The sequence below is a fragment of the Paroedura picta genome, chromosome 3 (assembly GCF_049243985.1).
Source record: "Paroedura picta isolate Pp20150507F chromosome 3, Ppicta_v3.0, whole genome shotgun sequence".
In the NCBI taxonomy this organism is placed as follows: Eukaryota; Metazoa; Chordata; class Lepidosauria; order Squamata; family Gekkonidae; genus Paroedura; species Paroedura picta.
In genome coordinates this window covers 62,076,904-62,100,673 of record NC_135371.1, presented here as the reverse complement: position 1 = coordinate 62,100,673, position 23,770 = coordinate 62,076,904, and the positions used below count along the sequence as shown (strand labels likewise).

General features: G+C 46.0%; 1 protein-coding gene across 16 annotated transcripts in view; it reads left to right on the top strand.

The window, feature by feature from the left end:
• LOC143832119 (acylamino-acid-releasing enzyme-like) overlaps positions 1-22,002 on the top strand; it is a 34,393-nt gene extending 12,391 nt beyond the window's left edge. For 11 of the 16 annotated variants that reach the window (XM_077325990.1, XM_077325991.1, XM_077325997.1 and 8 more), the window contains 14 exons: positions 427-518; positions 4,139-4,179; positions 4,877-4,998; positions 5,337-5,394; positions 6,200-6,459; positions 8,027-8,115; positions 8,618-8,772; positions 9,331-9,408; positions 9,671-9,751; positions 9,998-10,089; positions 10,785-10,975; positions 11,251-11,353; positions 12,814-12,920; positions 21,473-22,002. In XM_077325990.1, coding sequence (XP_077182105.1) covers positions 427-518; positions 4,139-4,179; positions 4,877-4,998; positions 5,337-5,394; positions 6,200-6,459; positions 8,027-8,115; positions 8,618-8,772; positions 9,331-9,408; positions 9,671-9,751; positions 9,998-10,089; positions 10,785-10,975; positions 11,251-11,353; positions 12,814-12,920; positions 21,473-21,635 — 1,632 coding nt within the window. In that variant the 3' untranslated portion in view covers positions 21,636-22,002. Of the gene's footprint in view, positions 1-426; positions 519-4,138; positions 4,180-4,876; positions 4,999-5,336; positions 5,395-5,733; positions 5,829-6,199; positions 6,460-8,026; positions 8,116-8,617; positions 8,773-9,330; positions 9,409-9,670; positions 9,752-9,997; positions 10,508-10,784; positions 10,976-11,250; positions 11,354-12,813; positions 12,921-21,472 lie in introns of those variants that run through there. The other 5 variants (XM_077325993.1, XM_077325994.1, XM_077326005.1 and 2 more) reach the window with 4 other exon arrangements.
• Positions 22,003-23,770: the final 1,768 nt, after the last annotated feature.

The following is a 23,770-nucleotide window of genomic DNA, read 5'->3' as shown; positions in this document are numbered from 1 at the left end:
GTTTTGGGTGTGCAGAGCCCCCCACAAATGAAAGAATCCGGGTTCAGTTCAGCCTTACACCTCTCTCAGCTCTTAAAAAAACAAATCCCTGCCAGATACTTTCTCATGGGGTCTGGGGTACTAGCTCTGAGGGCCATGGACATTACTGCAAGCTCAGCACATTCCATGAATGGGAGTCCAGCGGGAAAACTCTGTTTCTCATGAATTTCACATCTTGCAAACACTTCTGTCATGAAAGTAGGCTGCCTTGTCTGGCTATCCTAGACAGGAGCAGGTCCCAGTAGAAGGCTTTGTGGATGAGTCAGGCAACTGTTGAGGATTCTGATCAGCATCAGTGACGTTACATGGGGTGTGAGGGTAGGTCATGCCCACAAGATAATGCTGAGGTGCTGCTGACTCATATGATGGCTTTGCTTTCCTGGCCAGGCCCTGTGGTCCCCCAACAACAAGGGTATTATATTTGTTGGCTGGTGGCATGAGCCCTTCAGACTGGGATTGAAAGCTTGCTCCAACAGAAGGTATTTATTTATTTACTTCATCTATACCCCATCATTCTCCCCAGTGGGGACCCAAGTTGGTTTATATAATTCATGTCTTCTCTATTTTATCCTCACAACAACCCAGTGAGGTAGGTTGGGCTGATAATGTGTGACACCCCCCCCCCCCTCCACAAGCACCCAGCAAGTTTCACTGGCAGACTGGGGATTTTAACCCAGTTCTCCAAGATACAGTTCGACAGGCCCCTGCCCAACTTCCACAATTCCGCAGGGCCTGCAAAAGGCAGCTCCTCCACCAGACATTTGCATGAGGCCAACTAATTCAAACATCTGCTGGTCCCCCTCCCTCAGACAACATCCATGACTGACCAATCTGACCTGCCTAGGGATTGCCATTCTGTTAATAATACCGTTCTGTTAATAATACTGTTCAGGCTGTCATGTCATGTTATGATTATGTTATGACTGTTATTTATTGCATTGTTATAATATTCCATGTAAACATTCCACAATGTTTAATGTAAACCGCCCAGAGCCGTAGGGAAGGGCAGTATAGAAGTCTAAATAAATTCATAAATAAATCATGCTGGTGCAGTGGTAAATGAGGTCTCATTGGCCCATGACTGTGAATGACCCTGGACCTTGCTCTGTGATTAGCTGTGCTTGAACCAGCTATTGCTGAAGGGCAGATTCAAAGGGCCATTCCACACAAGGACCAGTGTTGCCAATTGCTCACAGAATGCAGAAACGCTATATTAAATAGTGGAATTTCGTCGCAACAAAGGAAGTGATTTTTTTCTGCGCTTCTTCCCACCCCTGGCTGTCAAGCAAACAAAACAGCCAATGGGCTGTTGTGTTCGTGCTCCCGAAAAGCCACTTTCCCTTTAAGAACTGTTTTTTTAAAAAACAAAACACACCCGTTGCAACGAATCTGTGTTCAATCGTTGCATCGGAAAGACCTTTTTGCTGGCATAGGAGCTGGCGATTAATCATTTACACCAGTGGTCCCCAACCTGCGGTCTGCGGCCTGGTGCCGGGCCACGAAGGCCAGGGCGCCGGGCCGTGGTTCCCGCCCCCCCCTCAGTAAAAAAACTTCCCAGGCCGCAAGCTTGCGGCCCGGGAAGCTTCTTACTGCGGGAGGGGGGGGGAAGAGGGAATCAGGGCCGTGCCGCGCATCACGCATGCGCGGCCCAGCTACACATGAGCACATGCGCGATGCGCTGCCGAAATCGAGCATGTGCGATTTTGGCCGCGCATGTGCGCTGCGCGGGCAGGGCAGTTGCCCTGCCACTCCCCAGCCGAAAAAAGGTTGGGGACCACTGATTTACACGCTCCTCAAGTAGAACCCCCCCCCACGGGCGCGATTTGTGGCTGAAATTACGGGCAGTGCCAAACAGGGGGCTGTGTTGTGCTTGGGAACATAGGGAGCTTTGTTTTACTTTAAATCACTTCTGTGGAAGGACATTAGCCATAGAAGCCTCGCTCGTTCATTGCTTTCGCAGGTCTATGGGGAAAAAATGGCGATTGCTTCTCCAGAAGTTCAAGGCAAGAGCGGGAGAGGGACATTCTTTCTACCGCTACATTGAGAACACACATGTCTTTCGCTGGTTTGTTGCAGCTTGTGCGCAGAAGTGCAGCGTTTTTTTTAGGGGAATCCACTTTTCCCGATTCCCCTAAAAGCGCTACAACGAAGCGCTTTTTGCAGGAGTGTTGCAGGAGTATTGCAAATTGTGTGTGACATCATGCAGAACCTTGAATTTGTAGTGTTTACCAAACATAAGACTTCTGCTATATTTAAGTCGTGTGGAATGGCCCAAAGGGTCACTCAGCTCCCAGACAGAGTGGGAAGAAAAACCCTCTACATCCTGAATTTCAAAGAGAGGGGAAAATCAATGAAATCAATGAAAATGACATAAAATAGTTCCTGCAAGCTTTCATCAGGCTTTATGAAGTCTTGTGCAGAGAGGCTCTAGAGAGAAAAGGCTGTTTAGGGCATAATAGAAATACTCAACGTTTGTCTGCAGTTTGTAGCTTGCTTAAGATGGAGTCCAGAACAGTACAGCACAGGAGGATACTGGAGGAACTCAGCATCTCTAGATACAGTTCTGCCGAGTACCAAAAAAAAAAAAAAAGATTCAGGTGGGTATTTCTGTTTGTTTGAAACAGAAGAACAAAGTGAAGACCAGCAGCACATGGAAGCTTATACACTGAATAAAACTTGGTCTATGACTGTACAAATAAATAAATAAATTTTGTTTTAAAGATGCCACTGGACTCAAACTTTGTTCTAGTATAAAAAGGGTTATTATTGACACTCTCATTTGATAGGGAAAAAAAGATTTATTTCCATATGACCACACCCACTGATGAGGACTGAGCTTGGCCTCCCCTCGTTCAAAGCCTGTGTCCACGTAGTCATCCTGAAATCTTGGAATAAATATACAAAACTAGTAATCAAGCCCGCTGCAACTAATACAGCGGGCGCTAGGTTAGGGAGCCCCTGGCAGTCACGCAGAGCCGTCGGCCTGACGCGGCGAGAGGTGCTTCGCCAGCTCACAGCCAGATCAAGTGGGGCGAGTGGGAGCTGGGCAGCTCGTTAGCAGGGCCAGGACAGAGCTCCTTAGTAGTCAGCTAGTCAGCTCCTTAGCAGTCCTTAACGAGCCGTCAGCAGGCTGGGAAGCCCTCGTCAGCAGGCCCAACCTAGCAGGCCAAGAGGCCCTCCACCACGATCCTTTGCCCAGGGCCTCTCTCCTTACCTGCTGCTGGCTCCAGGCACTGAGGCGTCTGAGAGCAAAGAGGCTAGAGTCCAGGGATGGGGGGCGGGAGCCGCAGGGGTAGGGCCAATCAGGACAAAGCTGGCTGCACCCTGATTAGCCCTATTCCAACTTGGACAGCCAGACACGTCCCACCCCCTAGGCTGTTTCATAAATATATAGAGGAACAACAATGGATAAGGATTGTTGTGATACATCGTTTTATTCTCACTGATTTTATGTATTCACTGGAGAAATACGGTTCTGTTTTTATCTGCTGTTGTTTTAAATATACTTTGTAAAGCCCTCTGGCCATGTACAATATCTATTTATCCATCCACACACACTTGATTTATACCCTACATTTTCCCCCCATGGGGACCTAAAGCAGCTTACATCTTTCTCTTCAATTTATCCTCTCAACCACCCTCTCAAGTGGGTTAGGCTGAGAATGCGTAACTGACTCCAGGCCACCAGCAAAAGAATCTATGACAAAGTGAGGAGTCGCACCTCATTTTCCCAGATCCTAGTTTAACCACTGCACTGCATTGGCTTTTAGATCCTGTTGATGTGAGACTCAAGTTTGGGGGTGGAGGGCACCCGCCTGCTACCATCAGGAAGATGCCTGAAGCAAAAGTAACCACAGAATCCGCAGGCTCCCCTACGATTGTTTAGTTTATGGAAGAGGATATAAATAATTAATATGAAGAACTTGCTTAAAACAGAATGTGGAAGAGAGCAAATATTAGAGCTCTAAGATTCTAAGATTCACTATCAAGTGCAAAATGTGGATATGTGGAATATCCCAGGACTGAAATGGAATGAGGTTGGGGTTGGGGAGAAAAGTTGTTTGGATCGTTTCTTACAATTTCCCTCTCCCTGCTGTAGGTCAGCCCTGTTCCTCTTGGAACTCTCTGGAAATAGCTGTGGTAAGTCCTGCAAAGGGGGGAATTTTAAAAGGTACAGCTTTTCCTGGCTTAGTACTACAGATCAAGAAGAAGCTGTTCCTGACAGATTCCCCCTTCTGTGCAACTATAAAAGACATAAAAGAATCCCATTTAGGTTGGGATTCATTCTGGGATTCATTCTGCACTTTCTGATACAAGTTTTCCTATTTGCATTTTGGGAAGAAGCCAGGAAGTACTTGGGAACACGCGTATCCGCAGATTTAAACAGTTCACATCCATTTGGTGTTGCAAAGCAGCTGAGTCTCTTTCTTCAGCCATTTCCTTGATCCTGATGCTTTCCATTTCTAAAACATGGGCGAGGTACTTGGTTGTCAGAAGAAGCCCTAGAAGGGTGACTAGGAATTTCTCAGAAGATTGATTCAGATGTTTACTATTCCTATAGCAGCATTTTTACCAGCTGGGAGCTTTGGGGCCATTTGGGAGATTAAAAAGCTATCTTGTGAGTTATGCATTTATAAATCTACAAGTAGCAAAAAGGGAAACAAAAGCCCAACCTGAAAAACAGGCAAGAACCAAAAAGGTTAGGGATAAAATCAATTTTAGAAAAATATAAATTGTTTATTATAGGAGCTCAAATGTTTAAAGAACATAAAAGAATGTCAGTTTGGCATGCATAAAACATCTAATAATCGATGCTGCATAATAATTGTGGTTGCAGAATTGCTGTCCTCAGACTGCCAGGCTGTCTCTTCTCCCCGGCTGAGCCTGGATGGGACCCACCTGCTCTACTTAGAGGGGCCTGTATTTGGGCCTCATCGCCAGTGCCTGAAGCTACAGATGGTGAGTGGAAAAGAACTACCCTGAAGGTGAGAGTAGCTGGGAGTGTACAGCCATGGGACTGTGGAATTATGGAACAAGAGGCCTCCAGAAAAAAGGGTTCAGAGAGATGGAGAGCTACGTTTGGCATAACCTTGACATAGGATGCCAAAGATAAAAATGTCACGCTTATGAACTCTCAGTATGATTCAGAATGCTGCATGGTAGGGCTGCATGGTAGATTAATTTGGAACCATCTACACAAAAGAAATGGATCCATAGGATCCAGCTTGAAGCACAGCACTTCCTGTTCCCAGTATCTCTGTTAACTGGATCTCTGTTTGATCTTCTCTCCCATGTAGCTCAATTGGCAAACAAAGCTTACCTGCACAGTAGTGGATGTGGTCAGGACCGCCACCAGTAAGTCCCAATTTCTTCAACTGAGAAATGCTACCCAGAGCTTGCTACATCTGATCACCCTGGCATTCCACCCAGTTCTAGCACACTTGTTATTTTTGTTTCCTAGCTCTTGCTGCCTTAACATAAGCACTAATGTTTACCTTTTAACACTTGAAAATGGAGCAACTTGTGAGCCATAAATATGCCTTAATGCCATATTTCCACCTGCTAGATTTGTCTACTTGATCCCCCTTTCCAAAGTTTCACTTGCAGTTTCTGGCTTTGTCCGTATTTTAGTTTGTATGTTTTTCACCTGAGTTGTATTCAAGCTCTTCACTGGGCTTGTCTTCTCCCTTTAAGGTTTCTGGGGGATTTATTCAGGGGCACTGCCCCTGCTCTGCTGGGCCACAGACAACCGCCGAGTCCTGCTGAGTACTCCTCAGAGGAGTAGGAAGGTATGCTCAGGCAGCAGAGGAGGTCTGGAAAATTAAGGGAGATGGCCGGCCGATGGAGTGCATATCTGTAGGATTGTTGGAAAGTGACATTGTAAAGAAAACCCAAAGAGAAGAGTGTAGCAAAACATCCAGCTTTGTGGTGTGTGGATGCAAAGCTTAGAAGTGGACTGATGAATTTATTTAGATGGTTGCCCCCCCTCAATAAAAAGGTCACTGGGGGGGGAGAGCATGAATTACTGTCCAGTTAGCTCCAGATATACTTTCCTCCACAAGAGACAATGTGTAGGGGGCAGGTGCCCACATGTAATTACTGAGTAGGTTCCTGTATCTCAGCAGCAGCTTCCATGATCTTTCTTTACATTCTGTTACAGGAACTGTTGGTGGTGGATACCAAACTGGGGAGTGTGAAGTGTGTTACAGCAGGTACAATCATATCTCAGGTTGTAGGCTGAAGGAGCCTTATTCCATGGAACAGCCACTTCCTAAATACCTGAGGACCTCAACTTTTTTCAGCCTGTGGGCACCTTTAGAACTCTGGCACAGGCTAGTGGGCACAGCTACAAAATGGCTGCCAGAGAAGGTGGTGTCAACCCCAAAATGGCAGGGACTCCAATCACCTATAACTGTCACAGTAAGGCCCATTCCGCACAATGTGGCAAATTGCTCACAGAAAGAAAAAACGGAATTTTAAATAGTGGAATTCGGTGTAACACATACCTGCCTTTGTAGTGGAATCCAGTTGTGTTTCAATCGTTTCCCACAGGTTTCCGGTCTCGGCAAAAATCACTAGAAAGGAAGTGATTTTTCTGTGCTTTGTCCTGCCCCTGGCCGTCAATGAAACGAACAGCCAATGGACGGTTGTTACCATGCTTCGAAAAAGCCCCTTTGCCTTTAAGAACAGGTTTTTTTAAAAAAGAAAGACACATGTTGCAACGAATATGCCTTGATTCCTTGATTCCTTGCTTCCTCCTAACGTAGAGACCCATCTAGCTGGCAGCTGGCGTGTGAGCTGCCGATTCATCGTTGCCACACTCCCCTGAGTGAAAAAAAAATCCCTTCCCCTGTGCACAGGTGCGATTTTCGGCCAAAAAATAAACTTGCAAACGGGGCTGTGTTGTGCTTGGTGACTTGAGGGGAGCTTTAAAATAGCTGTGTGGAGGGACTGCAGCCGGAGAAGCCTCGTTGGGTGAATGAAGGCTCGCCGGTTCGTTGCTCTTCGCTTGCTCCGAGAGAAAAAAATGGCGATTGCTTAGCCAGAAGTTGAGAGGAGAGAGTCAGAGGGAGGGACTTTGCTGAAACCGCAACAATGGTAACGCACAGAACATTTTCAAAACTGTTGCAGATTGTTTGCAAGAGTGTAGCGCTTTCCAGAAGGTGAATCCACTTTTGGGGATTTCCCTGGAAGCGCTACAACGAAGCGCTTTTAGCGGGACTGTTTCAGGAGTGTGGCAGATTGTATACGACGTCGTGCATAACTGCATATTAGTAGCGATTACAATTTGCCAAACTCCTGCTACATTAAACCTGTGCGGGATGGACCTAACTATTCAGCATTTCAGGCAGAAGCAGTCAGGCTGCCTTTTAAAATGAACTCATTGTTTGCTGAAGCAACTTAAAAAAAAATAAAGGTAAAGGTAAACGTATCCCCTGTGCAAGCACTAGGTCAGGTCTGACCCTTGGGGTGACGCACTCTAGCGTTAAAAAATATATACAGCCAATAATAATACAATAATAAATAAATTTATATTTGTATCCCACACTTCTATATTGCACAGAGTGGGTAGCAACATTGAAAACAACATACAAGGTTAAAAATTGTATTATTATTATTATTATTATTATTATTATTATTATTATTATTATTATTATTATTTAATTTTTAGAGTTTTACAGTCTGACAATGTCCCCCAACTAAAATTCCCAGGCCGGGTCGGGGGGGGGGGTGTAATAAGGAGCTGATCTTCCATCCCTCCTCCTTTTTCAAACCCTTATTCCTTTAGAAAGTTATTTCTTTCCTGTTTTATAGAGTCTTAGCATCCTGTTCCTTTAAAGAGTCAAACAGAATTTCCCACGCAACAATGTTATTCCCTCTCACCCCAGTAGTGTGGACTTCTGACATGTGTTAGACTGTTGCACAAAGGCTAGAAATGCAGTTGCAACCTGTGGCTGTCTGTGCAACTGTCTTTGTTCCATCCTAGGCACCCCAGAGGGGAGCTGGATTCTGCTGGGAATTCAACAGGATCTCTTGGTGGTCAGCTGTTCATCGCCCAATTGCCCTCCGGTGTTGGTAAGGAGCTTCTCTGGCAGCAGAATAAGCCCTCTGCAAGTCCAGCACAGCAGCCCACCGTCTCTGTTTCTGAGCCGTGATACAGTAAACAAGTGGGTGGGTGATGCCCTGCCATAATCACTGGACTCTTTTTCTATCCCATTCATGTGCATGTCGTCCTTCTAGGGAGATCACATAGGGAGATGCTGGCCAAGAAATACCGAGCGCGGACGTTCTCTTTAGCATGGCTGGCCTTGTTAGACACAAAAGCAGAATAAGTTTTTAAAAATGTTATTTAGGCTGTGCCTTCAGAAATCTCTGCCCACGCACCAGGATTCCTGCACAGGTATACCTGTGGCCTTGGAATCCAGGACTGTTATACACAAGCCGCTGAAGAAACGTCCTTGCCACAGACAAAAAGAAACCCTTGAACGCAAATGCGTGCCTCCCTCTCCAAAATAGGCCACTTGTCATGAAGAGGACTGTGGGCAACCTCTCTGCCTGTTGCTTCCTATAACCACAGTGTGTCTGCTTGGCAGAAGGTGGGAGTGCTTCCCCCCTCAGGGCGTGAGCAGGAACTGCAGTGGGTGAGAGTGGTGGAAACTTCTGGGCTACCAGATCTGGAATGGAAAATCCTCACTGTGCAGCCGTCTGCGACTGAGGAGAGCATCCCATGTGGTAAGGAATAGGGCCACAGAGGCCCCAGCCAGCCCATCATCCACTCTTTAGCTTCACTGGAATTTTCTGAGGATTTGGCAATTAGTTGCATAGGTATCTGTAGTTGTACCGGTTGGGGCATAGGCTGGCTGATGAGGATAGTTAAAAGCAGTGGTCCCCAACCTCCGGTCCAGGGACCGGGACCGGTCCGTGGATCAGTTGGTACCAGGCCGCGGCTCCTCCTCGTCCTCCTCTCCGGCTGCTGCCTCAGGGCTGCCCTGCCACTCTGCCGCTGGCTCACCTTTTATTAATTCTGTACAGGCTAAAGATCAGTCTGATGCTGGCACAGAAGTAGTTGGGAGGAACAACATGCCATTTTGGGTGCTGAAATAATAGGAAATACTCTGGTGGGGATGTTGAGATGTCCCAGTAAGAACTTGATGGGCTTAGATTCCTGGATCAGAACCTCAGAATGATTCTGCAGGAGAAGCATGTAGAGCCCTGGTGTAGCCGGTTGACTCTGGGGGAGGGGAAGGTGGGTGTTGGTGATCTGCAGCTAATCTTTGGCCTTCCTTGCAGCATTTGAAGCTCTGTTGTTGAGACCACAAGGCTGCCAACATGGGGGAAAGGGCTTCCCACTTATTGTTTCTCCACATGGTGAGTGACAGCTATCCTTCAGTCTGAAGCAACCACTTTCCAATCCCCCATCCACTAGACCTCTCCTCTCCCTCGGCTTCTTTTTTGTCCCAGATCCTCATCAGGATATTATCATTCTTCTTAAGGTGGCAAGGTTTCCGGAATGGTTTTGTGCCTGAAAAGGCTTTTGAAGCTGCATGTTTGGCTCTCAGCTTCTAATGAGGAAAGGGATGATGCCAGGGCTTCTCAGCCTTTCTTTGTATGGCTGCCCTTCTCATTCCAGGTGGCCCTCACGCGGTCTTCGAGGCTTGTTGGCGTCCAACCATGGCATGTCTCTGCCGGCTGGGTTTTGCAGTGCTCATGGGTAAGGACCTATATTCCCAGGTGGCCTGTCATCTGGACAACTGGGTTTGATTCCCCCACTCCTCCTCCGAAGGCATCCACCTGGGTGACCTTGGGCCAGTCACAGTTATACCAGAATGCTCTCAGTTCCACCTACCTCACGGGGTCTCTTCTGTGGAAGGGTAGGTGATTGTAAGTTGCTTTGAGACTCCTTTGGATAGTACAAAAAACATCTCTTCTGCTGCTGCTTGCTTTGCCTTTTTCTAAGCAGTGAATTACAGAGGCTCCTTGGGCTTTGGCCAGGCCAGCATTGACTCTCTGATCTCCCGTGTTGGGATACAAGATGTGGAAGACACTCAGGTCAGCCTCCTTTCTTTCTCTTTCTCTTTCATTCCGTGCAGGATGACCTGAGTGTAAATAAAAAGTGCATGGCTCAGGACTGCTGCAGCAGGAGACCTAATTAGCAGATGTCATGCTGCATATCCGTTTGCCCTCTTTATAATAGCAGGCAAGCTTGTGGGGTGTGTGGGAGGCAGCTGTTATAGAGCTGGCTCTGGCAGAGACCTGCTTATGTTGTGACCCCCCCCCCCTTGCTGCCTCCTTCCACACACCTCCTCCCAGTTCTATGCTGTGCCTCTGTAGTCTATCTTGGTCTCAGCCAGGGCAACAAGGGAAGGAGATGGTTGTGGTGGCATGAGCCAGTCCTAGGTATCTCTATGCACAGAGCACCCACCATCTGTCAGCATCCAGCAGCCCTCAGGAAGTTGAGTTTCCGCAGGTACGCAGAGAATTTTTAATTGAGCTTCCTGGGAGGAGAGTTGGGGAATCAAGTACATGATCAGCTAATCTGTGCTGGGTGACTGGACGGAGAGGCTGAGGATTGCATTCCCCCCTCTAAGAACCTTGGCCAGCTTCACTCATTGAGCAGACTCAAGTGGCAAAAGCTGGCTGAGTGGGCTGGGTAGCATTCAGGTCTGTGGGGTCCCACTGGGTGCCTCACAGGGACCGCATTCTTTGAGGACAGGCCTGACCCTTGCTCTGTCCTGCCATCACAGCTGGCACTAGAGTTGGCGCTGCAGTCAGAGCCTTTGGACCCAAACAGAATTGCCTTGCTGGGAGGCTCCCACGGGGGCTTCATCTGTTGCCACCTGCTTGGTCGATACCCAAAGATGTACAAAGCCTGTGCAGTCAGAAGCCCCGTCATCAACATGGCCACTCTGCTGGGGACCTCCGACATCCCTGACTGGTAAGGAGCTGATTTTCATCAGTTCTCTCGTCTCACCTGTTCTGAGAACCTCCTCTTCCCGATCGCGATCCATCTCTTTTTGAACAGCCTTCATGCTGCCGTGTCTCTATCACATTACCTTATCCTCTCTCCATTCATGGGTCAGTCTCCCCAATCCTCACCTTCCAGTTTATGGCCCTCTTGTCTTCCTCTCTGACCTCCTCCACGCAAGCCACTTTCCAACCGTAGAAAAGGGCCACAAGCCAGGGCATGAACCTAACTGTCCCTTCCCACAGGCGCTACGCGTCTCTAGGCTTGCCATACTTCTTTGAGCGAACTCCGTCTGAGGAGGATCTGGTGGCCATGCTGCTCCGCTCCCCCATCATTCATGCTGCAAAGGTAAGAGTCAGAGAAGCCCCATTCAGTCCTGGCAGTTTTGACAGCCCAGCCTCTCGTAATGGGACCATGCACGACCCATGATTGTTCTGATATACTTGCCTCCCTTTCTGTGTGAATAAAGAAATGCTGTATTTTCCAGCTTCCATTCAGAAGTGCTTGTTCCCTGAAACATCTGAGTTCACAATTGCCCTTGCCAAAGACAGAAAAGGTGTGCACTGCGTAACTCACCAAAATGGCTCCTGTGCATACTGAATAGGACTGCACATGGCACGTGGTTGGATCACCAAATTGTAATGACTAAACAAGACTATTATTTATTTATTTATTTATTTATACCCCACTTCTCACGACGATGCCGCTTTGAGGCGTCTTACAGGTAAAACCATAAAACCATATATCCCATAAAATTCCATTAAAACAAAAGTAACAATAATCACAATATCCCAAAGTTATAAGATGGTGGTAAATCAATAATCCCCCCTACCCAACTCCGCTCATCCCAACCAAGGAATAATATCCTGATTTTAATTGTAACTCTGGGGCATTCAATTAGGGCAGGACCCCTAGATCAAAACTCCAGTCACCCCTACCCCCACCCCCCAGCCTCAACCAAACTCCTGGTGAAAGAGCTCCATCTGGCAGGCCCTCTTCTGGGAGCTCATCCCACCAGGTGGGGGCCAAGGCCAAAAAGGCCCTGGTCCTGGTCAAGGCTAGGCAGATATTCTGGGGGCCCAGGACAGATTCCTACCCGCAGAATGGAGATCCCTGTGGGGGGCATACACAGATAAGCAGTCCCTCAGGTAGGACCAAGGCTGCATATAGCCTTCAAGGTTAAAACCAGATCCTTGAACTAGATCCGGAGGCAGACCAGTAACCAGTATAGTTGTCTCAACACTGACTGAATGTGAGCCCTCCAAGAAGTCCTAGTAAGGACCCTGGCGGCCGCATTCTGTACCAGCTGAAGTTTCTGGGTCAAAGACAAGGGTGGGCCCACGTAAAGAGAGTTACAAAAGTAACTTGTCTTTGGAGCAGTGATTTATGTGCTATGTGTATTGTGCCAATACTGCACTCCTGTGAAATTTGGGACTAGGGACTAGAACTTGGCGTCCTGAGAATCTCAGCACTTGTGCTAAAATAGCAAACCTTATGCTGCAAACAGAGCTAAATATTGTGTGAGAACACTTGCTGAAATCTCAGCACTCAGAAGGAGAGCTGAGCAGAATTTCTGCAGTATGTAGAGTGGGAGCAGAGGGGACCTCAGTCTCTGTAATGGCACCTTTATGCATCTTGTGAATAACAAAAACATGATAAGGAAACATACAATTTTCTTTATTTGACACGCAGAATTCCACTTTTCTTGGCATAGCATTTGGATCTTTATTTTTTTAGTTTGACCCAAAGTGGCAAGCAGGACTTTTGTGTATTGCTCACGTGCTCATTGGGTCCTCTCTCTCCTGTAGGTGAATACACCTGTGCTGCTCTGTGTGGGCGCCAAGGACCAGCGGGTGTCTCCATACCAATCTGTGGAATATTATCGCGTACTACAAGCCAGAGGCATTCCTGTGAGGTGAGTCTTGCATGCCTTCCCCACTGGCCAAACACACAAAGGGCAGTGTGGAAAGCTTCATTTGAACAGAGCTCTCTACTCAGATCTCTTTCTTCCGGCGTATATTGCAAAGAGCCTGTTTTGGGCTGGCCAAGCCCCTCGTGTGTTGGAAGGACTAACCTGGACTCCTGGCATAAACAGGTCAGCCACCTTCTCCTAGCTGTTCTCATTACACAGGCATTGCTGTCCTGATCCCCACTCCCATCCTTTCCCCCAATATTTGGCCAGGGTTGCAAGGCTGCTGAGCATTTCACTTTGATAGGCAATATTATTGCATTGGATTATGCCATCCTTATTAAATCAAGACTGGAACATGGGGATACATTTAGCACTGTCCTTTACTTAAGCAAGCAGACATTTAAGCTGTCAGCCTGCAAGCAAGGAATAGGGGGGATCATCAGCAAGAGGAGCAAAAACTATAGAAAGGAGACAAGGACAATTATACAGTGTTGACAAGGGGAGGCACCCTGCCCACTGCTGCTCTTTTTCCATTCCGATTTCCTCTCCAGGGACAGAATGCAGTAGATGGGTCATGTGATGCATTCCCTGGTCCCATTAAAGAGCCTGATGAGGCCTGTGCTTACACTCAGAGAAGTAGGTGCTGTGCATTATTTTGAATATTATTTTTAAATGGTTCCCGTCATAGTCAATGGCCATGCAACTACCTCTGAGAAGCCCACAAGCAGGACCACTGCAACAGCATCCTCCGGCCACTGCTCCCCTGGTGCTCTCCACACTGCCTGCAGTACTGGAGGGAGTAGATATCCATCGTGCCCTGTAGCCACTGATAGCCCTGTCCTCCGTTAATTTGTTCACTCCACTTGCAGATTGGCAGCCATCACCACATCATGTGGAAGTGAGTTCCACAATTCAACTTTGTGCTGGATGAAGAAATATTTTTCATTATTATCTGCCCTGTCTGATTTAGTGGATGACTCCAGTTTCTAGTATTGTGGGAAAGGGAGAAAACCTTCGACTTGTCCACACTCTCCATGCAATGCACAATTTTATAAACCTCTATCATCTCTCAGAGAGCAGCTGCTGTTACCCCCTGAAAGTTTGGATTGCTCTGTTCTGCTGGCAGATTGGCAGATGCTCGCCAACAGGGGCCAGCCAATGTGTACCTTCCCACAGGCCTCAGACTTTCTTCATCTGCTTCTGTCCTAACCTTCCTTCTACCAGCCTGAGGAGGAAGAGCTCTTTTGCAAATTTCCCTTTGCCTTATGAACAGCCTGGCTTGTCCTTGGCCCAGCCCCCCTTGAAGGCTCCACCCCTCTGGAACTCCCACAGGCTCTAAGCAATGCCTATGGGAAACTGCCGCTGCCTCCACATCTCAGTGGTGACTTATCTCCCCTGAGTCAAAGAGGAGGAACTGCTGCAGGGACCAAAACTGGAGGCCATTCCGCACAACTTAAATGTAGCAGAAGTCTTTCCTTTGGTAAACACTATTGATTCAATGTTCCGCATGACATTGTACACAATCTGCAACACTCCTGCAACAATTGCTTCATTGTAGCACTTTTCGGGAAATCCAGAAAAGTGGATTCCCCCTAAAAAAATCACTAGACTCTTGAGAACAACCTGCAACACATCCGAAAAAGACATGTGCGTTCTCTATGTCGCAGTAGAAAGAATGTCCCTCCCTCACTCTTGCCCCCGAGCTTCCGGAGACGAGATCACCATTTTCCCCCCCTTAGACTGGTGAAAGCAACGAACGAGCGAGGCTTCTCTGGCTAAAGTCCCTCCACAGAAGTGCTTAACAGTAAAACAAAGCTCCCTACTAGTGTCTTTAAAATTCCCAAGCACAATACAGCCCCCTGTTCGACACTTGGCCACAAATTGCGCCCATGGGGGGGGGGGGGGTTACTTGAAGAGCATGTAAATGATTAAGCGCCAGCTCCTACGCCAGCAAAAAAGGTCTTTCTGAGACAATGAATGAATGAATATTCGTTGCAACTGGTGTGTTTGAGTTAAAAAAAACAGTTTTTAAAGAGAAAGGGGCTTTTTGGGAGCACGAACACAACAGTTCATTGGCTGTTTTGTTGAATTGACAGCCAGGGGCGGGGAGAAGCGTGGAAAAATATCGCTTCCTTTTTTGCGATTCCAGTGAGACCAGAAACATGTGGGGAATGAATAGGCCACTACTGGGACTTCAGTATTCCACTAGAATTAAAGGTATGCAGAATGACGAAATTTCACTATTAAATATAGCGTTTCTGCATACTGAAAACATTCAGCAAAATTGGTCCTTGTGCGAAAAGTCCCCTACAATGTTGTCCCCAACAATCCTCAGGAGGGGTCACATTCTGACATTAAAGGCAGTTGCTTACAAATCAGTTCTGCCTCAGTTCAACATTATTATTTTACAACAAAAAATGTAAAGAATATTTTGAGGATCAACAATCCATGTTACTAGAACCTCAGACCTTGACTGTTGTAACATATCATTGCTGGGGCTGCCCTTCAAGAGGTCTTGGAAACAGTACTGTAAGGGCACTCACTGTCTAATTTCCAAGAGGATTTGTTGTTCTTGTACAAAGGGGATCTTGTGGATAGGAGTTTATGTGTCTGAATTACATTTCCTAGTGTGAATTCTGCTATGTACATAAGACAACAAGTACATTGAAGAGGCATTCAACTACTAGCTTGTCACTGTTTCTAGGATTAGGTAGTCATTCTTAAGGTACTTTAAATAAAATTCCTATTGCATCAAAACCACAGTAATCCTTCAAGAACCTAAGGCCATTGCCCTGTGTTGTACTCATCCTTTTTGTCGCCTGGGGCAGGTGGGTGGGTGGGACCTGAACTCCATAGCTGCAGTGAAACACCTGTCCAGGCCCACCCCATTGCCTTCACTGAGGGCAGGGGCAGAGGGGCAGAGGCCTTGCAGGATGCCAGTCTCCAGTGGGGACCTGGGGATTTGCTGGAATTGCAGGTCATTTCCAGGCAACAGAGATCAGTCCCCCTGGAGAAAAGGGCAACTTGGGAGGCGGGACTCTCTGGCTTTGGATCCCATGGAGGTGCAGAGATGTCTAGTGATAGTGATGTGCTATAGTACAATAATGGAACTTTTAACATTTGAAATTGAAACAGTTAAGGAGCCACAGATAATTATAATGCTATGACAACACTTGGTGGCACAGCAGGAAGAGAGGCACCTGTGAGGAGCTGGTGGTGGAAACATAGCACCCATGTGTGGGGGACCTTGGTGGGGCAGAATAATGTGAGCCACTCCTTCCAGGTAGCATGCAACTGTGCTTGCTCTATGTTCTTTCTAGAAAGACTGGATTAACAGTGGTTTGGCAAAGAGCTTACTGAAGATGGGGGGAACCTGGAAGCAGGATTATTACAGCACAATGACAAATGGAAGCTTCCACCTCCCTAAAAAAAAAAAAGCCAAGGCAGTTTTATAAAACTGTCTTATAAAATAATTGCAGTCTGGAAATGAACTGCAGTCTTCCCGTGGACACCTGACGGACATGGGCATAAAATGCTGTCCATGATAAGTCAGGCGACATGTTCTCTCAGTCCCTGGGCCATGCATGAGGTTAGCAATTCTGTCACACTGAACATTGCCCTTTGGGAGGACAGTTGAAATAAAAATCAAGTGAAATCCTTCACTGGCAACTTGCATGCAGAACTAAACATCTAGTGAGTTTAAAAGAAACAAGTTACTTTTGAAATGATTTTTAAAATAGAAAGCAATAGTAAAACTATCTGCATGAGTGCCTAATTACATCTGTTACAAAAAGATTTTCACTGCTGATGAGACTGGAGGGTTCCTTGGAAATGGAACAAAGGGGCCTTTCCAAGAATTCTCCGAGAAGGGAAATGGAACAGCCAGCCAATGCCAAAGGGCAGAGAAAAGGTGAATCAGTTATTTACTTGAGAGTGATGATAACCACATGAGTGCTCATTCTCTCCCTTCTTCCCATTACTTGTGTGTTGGAAAGAATTTATAGCCAGCCTAAGAACTTATTCGAATCAGTCCTCGCCTGATTACAGGCTAGCCTCAAGTTTGTAGTACTTTTCTTCAGGGTACTGTACAGAGATTATTATATCTTTCAATGGCAGGAGACAGAAGTGGCATTTCTGAGGGACTGGTTCACTTGACTGTTGAAAAAAACAGCTTTGTATCTAAGGGAAAATGAGTTGGTTGTTGCTCCTTTGATGAATGTCCCCCTGAATTCAGGTGGCTGAGCTGCAGAGACACTTTGTTCTTAAGAGCACCCAAGCAGCTGCCTGTTTGAACTTGGGGTTAACTTACACTAGGATGATAGCCTAAACCGGGCATACATCACCAGCACATCAAAATACATATACCAAATGGTAAAGCTGGTTAAGGAAATTTTAATAAGTATGGTTTGTGCCACATAAAATGAGATGTAAAGGAATAGGAGGGAGAGGGCTGTCTCAGCTCCCTTGTAGCAAGCTTCCATCTGGGACCTATTGAAGCAGTGTCTTCACCCATCATCTGGAAAACATCTCTGCAGACTGATGCAACAATCAGGATGCAGCAGAACAAAATAACAAGAAGGGGAGAGCAAGAACCAATTACTAAGAAGGCGCTGTGCCAAAAGCCGCCCTAAGTGTGATCCTCTTCTTGGAGCACACTTGTAATGTTGGCTGCTGCGTTACTCTGTAATTGTAGAGGTTTTTTCAGTGCAAGGGAAAAGGAGATGAGTGTAAATCCTCTTAGAAGCCAGGGAATTAGCCATGAGAGCCTCAGCCCTTGCACCAAAGAAAGATGAAGTGAGTGCTATTCACTATCCTGATGCAGTAGAAGACTCACAACCAGGCAGTGAGCCAGAATCTGGATATTATGGCAAAGACACAAAAGAAGTGAGCACTTTGAGTTCTTGAGCTGTTGAGGAAAGCAGGCATCCAGCAAATGAAGGCATGCACTGCGAGTGAAGCTGTGAAGCAGACATTGCTTACTGCCACTGGTGGTCGGGCTCTCACATTTAGGCCATGGCATGCTTATCACAGCAGCAATGATCCATTGGAGATGAGCTTGTTCAAGGCCAAGCCACTAAAAAGACATTTAATGGCAGTGGGTCATCTGCTTCTAGGGTCCATCACCCCCTCAAAAGATATGGAACAGAGATTCTTGAATGCATGAGGAACCGAGAAAGTATGCAAATTAATGAGATTCTCCAGTTGCTCATTTCCCTAATGTTTGTATCCTGGATAATGGTGCTGATACTGACTAGGGCCTACCTCATCATTTCTTACAGGCTGTAGCTAGTGCTCGGCCTTGGAGACTGTATAACTAAGAGAGCATGCTGCAGGCAGTGTCTTTCTCTTCAGCAGCCTTGTTTTGTCTTTCCCCATTATACAATAGTTAGGAGTTGAAGACACTGGTTGAAACAAGGCAAAAAGGCATAAGGAAATTGGGCCTGAAAGATGTGGGGGGGGGGGCATTTACACTTGGACCTTTCCTGCATTGATTCCTGGAAATAGCAGTGCTCTTGTCCCTTTCTCTTGTGTTAGCTCCCAAATTTTCATATGGAGCCATCTCAGACATTGCCAGTGGAATTTACATTCCCCGTCTTGTCACAGAGGCAGCCAATGGCAAACCAGCTCTGAATGTCGCTTGACTTGAAAGCCTTATGGGGTGACCATAAATTTCCACCACCACCACCACCTTTTCAGTGTTGGTTCTTCATCCCCCCCCCAAACAACACACATAGTGTACTTTGTTTTTGTTTAAACAGCTGGCAAAAGCCAAGTCTTGGCAAACATGCTGCACACATTCCAGCCTTTACCAGCAACACTCCACTGTCAAAACTCTGCCAACTTTTTCAGCTATCAGTTCAACCTTGGGCTCGCCACAGCACTGATAAAGCTGTTCTGACCGAGCAGCGATATCAGGGCACTCTCAGCCTCTCCCACCCCACAGGGTGTCTGTTGTGGGGAGAGGAAAGGGAAGACAACTGTAAGCCGCTTTGAGACTCGTTCAGGTAGAGAAAAGTGGCGTATAAAATATTTAAGTTTTGGTTTTTACTGCCCCCATGGTGGCTCAAAACAGCTTACGATCAGCAAGTACCAAACAGGCATAACACACATGTTTGTTTGTTTTTTACAAGGTTATAATCCTAAAACATCCTTATGTAGAACTCTCCCTAAAATTCATCAATAGTGTGATACATCCATAAACAGGCCCATTCCGCACAAGGACCAATGTTGCCAATTGCTTTCACAAAGCAATAATGCTATTTTAAATAGTGGAATCTCGGTGTTCATTTGTAGTGGAATCCAGTAGCATTTCATTCGTTCCCCACAGGTTTCAGGTCTCGCAGGAAACGCTAGAAAGGAAGCGATTTTTTTCTGTGCTTGTTCCCACCCCTGGCCGTCAATCAAACAAACAGCCAATGGACAGTTGTTATCATACTCCCGAAAAGCCCCTTTCCCTTTAAGCACAGTTTAAAAAAAACACACACAAACACGTTTCAACGAATATGCCTTGATTCTTCCTAACGTAGAGACCCATCTAGCTGGGGTGTGACCTGGTGAGTCATCATTACCACACTCCCCCGAGTGGAAAAAAAACCTTGCTGGGTGAATGAAGCCTCTCTGGTTTGTTGCTTTCCCCACTCACTCCGAGGGGGAAAAAATGGTGATCGCTTTGCCGGAAGTTCGGAGGAGAGAGCCAGGGGGAGGGGCTTTGTTGCAACCACTATATTGAGAATGCACAGGTCTTTTTCGCTAGTGTTGCAGGTTGTTGGCAAAAGTGTAGCGATTTTCTGAGGGTGAATCAACTTTTCCCGATTCCCCAGAAATCGCTACAACGAAGCAATTTTGGCGCTAGTGTTGCAGGAGTGTTGCAGATTGCTCACGACATCATGCAGAACATAGTTTTAGTGGCGAAAACAAAATGCAAGACTTGTGCTGTATTAAAGTTGTGCGGAATGGACCACAGTATAATCAGACAAGGACTGCAGAAATTTGAAGTCCAGCTGTTGTCTGAGCAAACCATTAATATTAAATATGAAAAGTTAAGCAGTGCGGAACATGTTACTACATAAGTGGAAACATAATACAATTATGCTTTACAGAGCTTGTGAAATGGCTTCCTGCCCCCCTCAAGCAGGCCATCACACAGGGTGGGCCCACCTGTAGAGGAAGTGCATTTAATGGTAGCTGCTGATCTTGCCCATCTGCAGGGTGGTACCTGCAGAAGGCCCTGCTCAGATGAGTGAAGTTGTCATGGCAAGACATAGGTGGAGAGGCAGCTTGAAGACCCAAAGCCATGAAGGGCTTTGGATGTAATAGTCAGTGCCTTGGGCAGAGCACGACAGGGATAAGGATACCAATGTTAAAATCTGGTCACCTTACTCTAGTTCTGTGCCAAAGATCTTAGCTTTTAAAATATATCTGTATGTTAGTTAAATGGCTGCTGGTGTTTATTTCTTTAACATCTCAAAATGAAGTAGATTTGTGTGCTTTTGTTTATATAATGGAGAATGCAAAGGTGAGTCGCTGGCATAGCACAACAGTGGCTATATCTGTTCCCTATTTGCATGCCTGTGATTACAGCTGAAGTGTGATTAAACAAGTTGAAGAGTACATTTGGTGAGATTCCTGCACAGCTTTATTCTTGCATCGACTCAGTGCCCCCCTGAGGTTCAAGAAACATTAGGGAACAACGAGGGATATGAAATAAAACTGAGGCAGCTCTGAAATAATCTGATTAAGGGTACTCAAAGATCCAAACTGCAGCAATAACCGTTTCTGGTGACTAGCTGTGACCCATGCATCTCCAGCTGGATTGCAAGAAGAAATAGATTGCAAATGTCTAGGGGTGGAGATACTGTTAGCGTTACTGAGGATGCAGCGAGGGCCTAGTGAGATCAAAGGTCCATCCAGTTCAGCACTCTGCTGCCAACAATGGTCAACTAGATCAGTGGTCCCCAACCTGCGGGCCGCGGCTCAGTGCCGGGCCGCGAAGGCCATGGCGCCGGGCCGCGGCTCCCTCTCCCCGCCCCCCCCCTGCAGTAAAAAACTTCCCAGGCCGCAAGCTTGCGGCCCGGGAAGCTTCTTACTGCGGGAGGGTGGGGAGAGGGAATCAGGGCCGGGCCGCGCGGCCATGCGGGCGCGGCCAGATGCGTGGGTGTGGCCTGATACGTGGGAGCTGCCCGCAGGGGCGGCCCGATGTGCGGGCGTTGCCCGCGGGTGCGGCCCGATGCCCTGCCGGTCCCAAGCCTCAAAAAGGTTGGGGACCACTGAACTAGATGGTCTCAGAAACTCACAAGCAGGGCATGAAAACCTTCCCCTTTTCTCCCTCAGGAATATGCCTAATCCCCTCCTGACTTCCAGAATGAAAACAGATGGCTTTGAGAATTAAGCTGTTTAGAAGACCTTTACAATGAAGGGAAGTAGGATTGAAGGGAAAACACACTACATTTGAAGGAGTGAGAAATAATAGATTCACAAATATACTGAAGCAGAGATTCATACTACTATTACCCAGAAGAAATTGTGAAAGATACTTCCCGCTCTGTCTTTTTCAGGTTACTGTGGTATCCAGAAGGGAATCACGCCATAAGTGGAGTGCAGACTGAAGCAGATTTCTTTATGAACTGTGCCCAGTGGATCATGCAGCATCTTTCAGTGGAAACTGGCAGTGGAAGACAGGAGGCACCTGAAGAAGCAGAGACCTCAATTCTGTTTTGAGTAGAAATATATGGACTGTGGGGCTCTGCCTCCCGCTGAATGAAGATTCCTGAATAGACGTAATGACATCAATGAAGGTTCAGCCTGTAGTCAAGTTCGGGTCTTTAGACATCTGGTACATCTGGTAATTTTGTATGCAGGTTCTGTTGAGGAAACCTTCAGCAAACAGTACCTAAGCAAATTCACTTCTAGAGTTAAGGCAGGACAATAACTTAAATTTCTGCCAGCAAGCTCTACTGGACACTGTTTCCAGCGAAGAGTATTTAAATACTGGTAGGGAGCTGATTTCTTTTAAAGCTATTGTTTGGGCTAAGAAAATAGCCACATTAATGTCTTTTCTCAAAATAAATTCACAAGTATGACTTCAGGTTTGCTGGGGAATACTTTATTGCTGTGAACTAAGTGTATGGGCAGAGTTGAGCCCTAACAAAGTACCTGAAGCCACTTCCATTCTTCCCAAGAAACCAAGTAAAACGTTTGCCACTTATCCAACCTTCCTGGTCCCCTGGAACGTCATTGCCTATTGCTTTCGGCAAACATGAACAAACGTCATAATAAAGATGCTTAAACATTTCCTCAGTTCTTCAGAGAGATAGTCACTCTTATTAGAAATTCAGAATTAGCTATACTTTAATTCCTCCCTTTCCCACTCAACTCTGTTTTAAAGATGGCAGCAGTTTTCAGAACTTACTCAGAGATCCCCACATGAAACAGTTACACCCATAATGCAGCAAATGGAGGGAAGGAGCAATGCCCAAATAGATGCTTGGCATTTAGCTGATGTGCACATGGCCCTGACCTTACTTATGTTATATTAAAACATGCTCTCTGGGCTATATCCCCAAAACATAAGTGAATGCACTAGTGGCTTAAACATCAGCAGAAACTCATTGGGCGTGCAAGAGAGAAAAGAATAATGAGCTGAGACTTCTTTGTTTATTCAAAGTAATATAAGTCATTTATTATTGGAACTACATTTCTATATAGAAAAGGAGAGAGAAAAAGACCTAATCTAGGATGCAGAGAGATGCAGGAATCCATGCCTGCTCTCATGTTGCCAAAGATGGATTCTCCAGCATTGTGTGAGAGAGAGGGCTGTAAAAGAAGCTGGAAGCAAGTAAGATTCCCTGATCAAAAGGGAGAGCAAAAAAAGCAGAGACCAGGGTGTAAACTGCACAGAGCTTTTATTCCAACCCCAGATCGATTCAGTCCCTGCCCTCTACACAGAATGCGATTTCCATTTGAATTTGGGGCGATTTAAATTTTCCTTCTGCAGCAAGAAGGATTGATCCGGAGTGACCCTACCTTTATTGTGCAATACCTTAGAGTGCTTTTAATGCTCAATATTTAAAGGCTGTTTTGAATCTGGGCTCTCCTCCGTGGTAGAGGACCCGTGATTGGCCACAGGTCATGTGACAAACTTGCCTTAAAGGAGAAGCCCGTCTTGACATTCACATTTTCTGTAATTTTTTTTTATATATATAAGATTTTTATTTTTATTTTCCAGGATTAAAGATAATGAAATACAGGCAATCTACATTGTTAGTACAGAAGAAAAAAGGTTATGCTCTTCATTTGATACATTTAGTTCCCCGTTTCAATCCCCTTTTAAAATAATTAAAGATAATACAATGCAAGTAATCTACATTATTGATACAGAAAGAAAAGGATTATGCTCTTCGTTTGATACACTTGATACCCCGTTTCAATCCCCTTTTAGGTAAATCAGATAAAGGCCCCATTGTTCTTGAAAACCCTCTTCTCTTCATTTAAGATTATAAGACTCCACATGGCTACAATATTATGGACTTTTACCCAAAGCTTATAAAATTTTTCACATTTCCACCACATTTAAAAAGAAAAGTCTACTTTGTTACCATCGTTTCTACATTTGTTTGCATAGTTTTTAACAATTTTAGCAATCATAAACAATTTATACTTAGCGTGGTCTTAGAGCCATCTACATTTCCACTAGGGAAAAGAGAAAAGGAAAAAATAAAAGCCTACTTAGTTGTACGGAAAGAAAAAGGAAAAAAAATATATATATAGGTTGTTAAGGTTGTTAAGCTATATAGGTGTACATTATTGATACCAAAAATGATTAGTTACATTTACACCTCCTCAGTTAGGTGCCT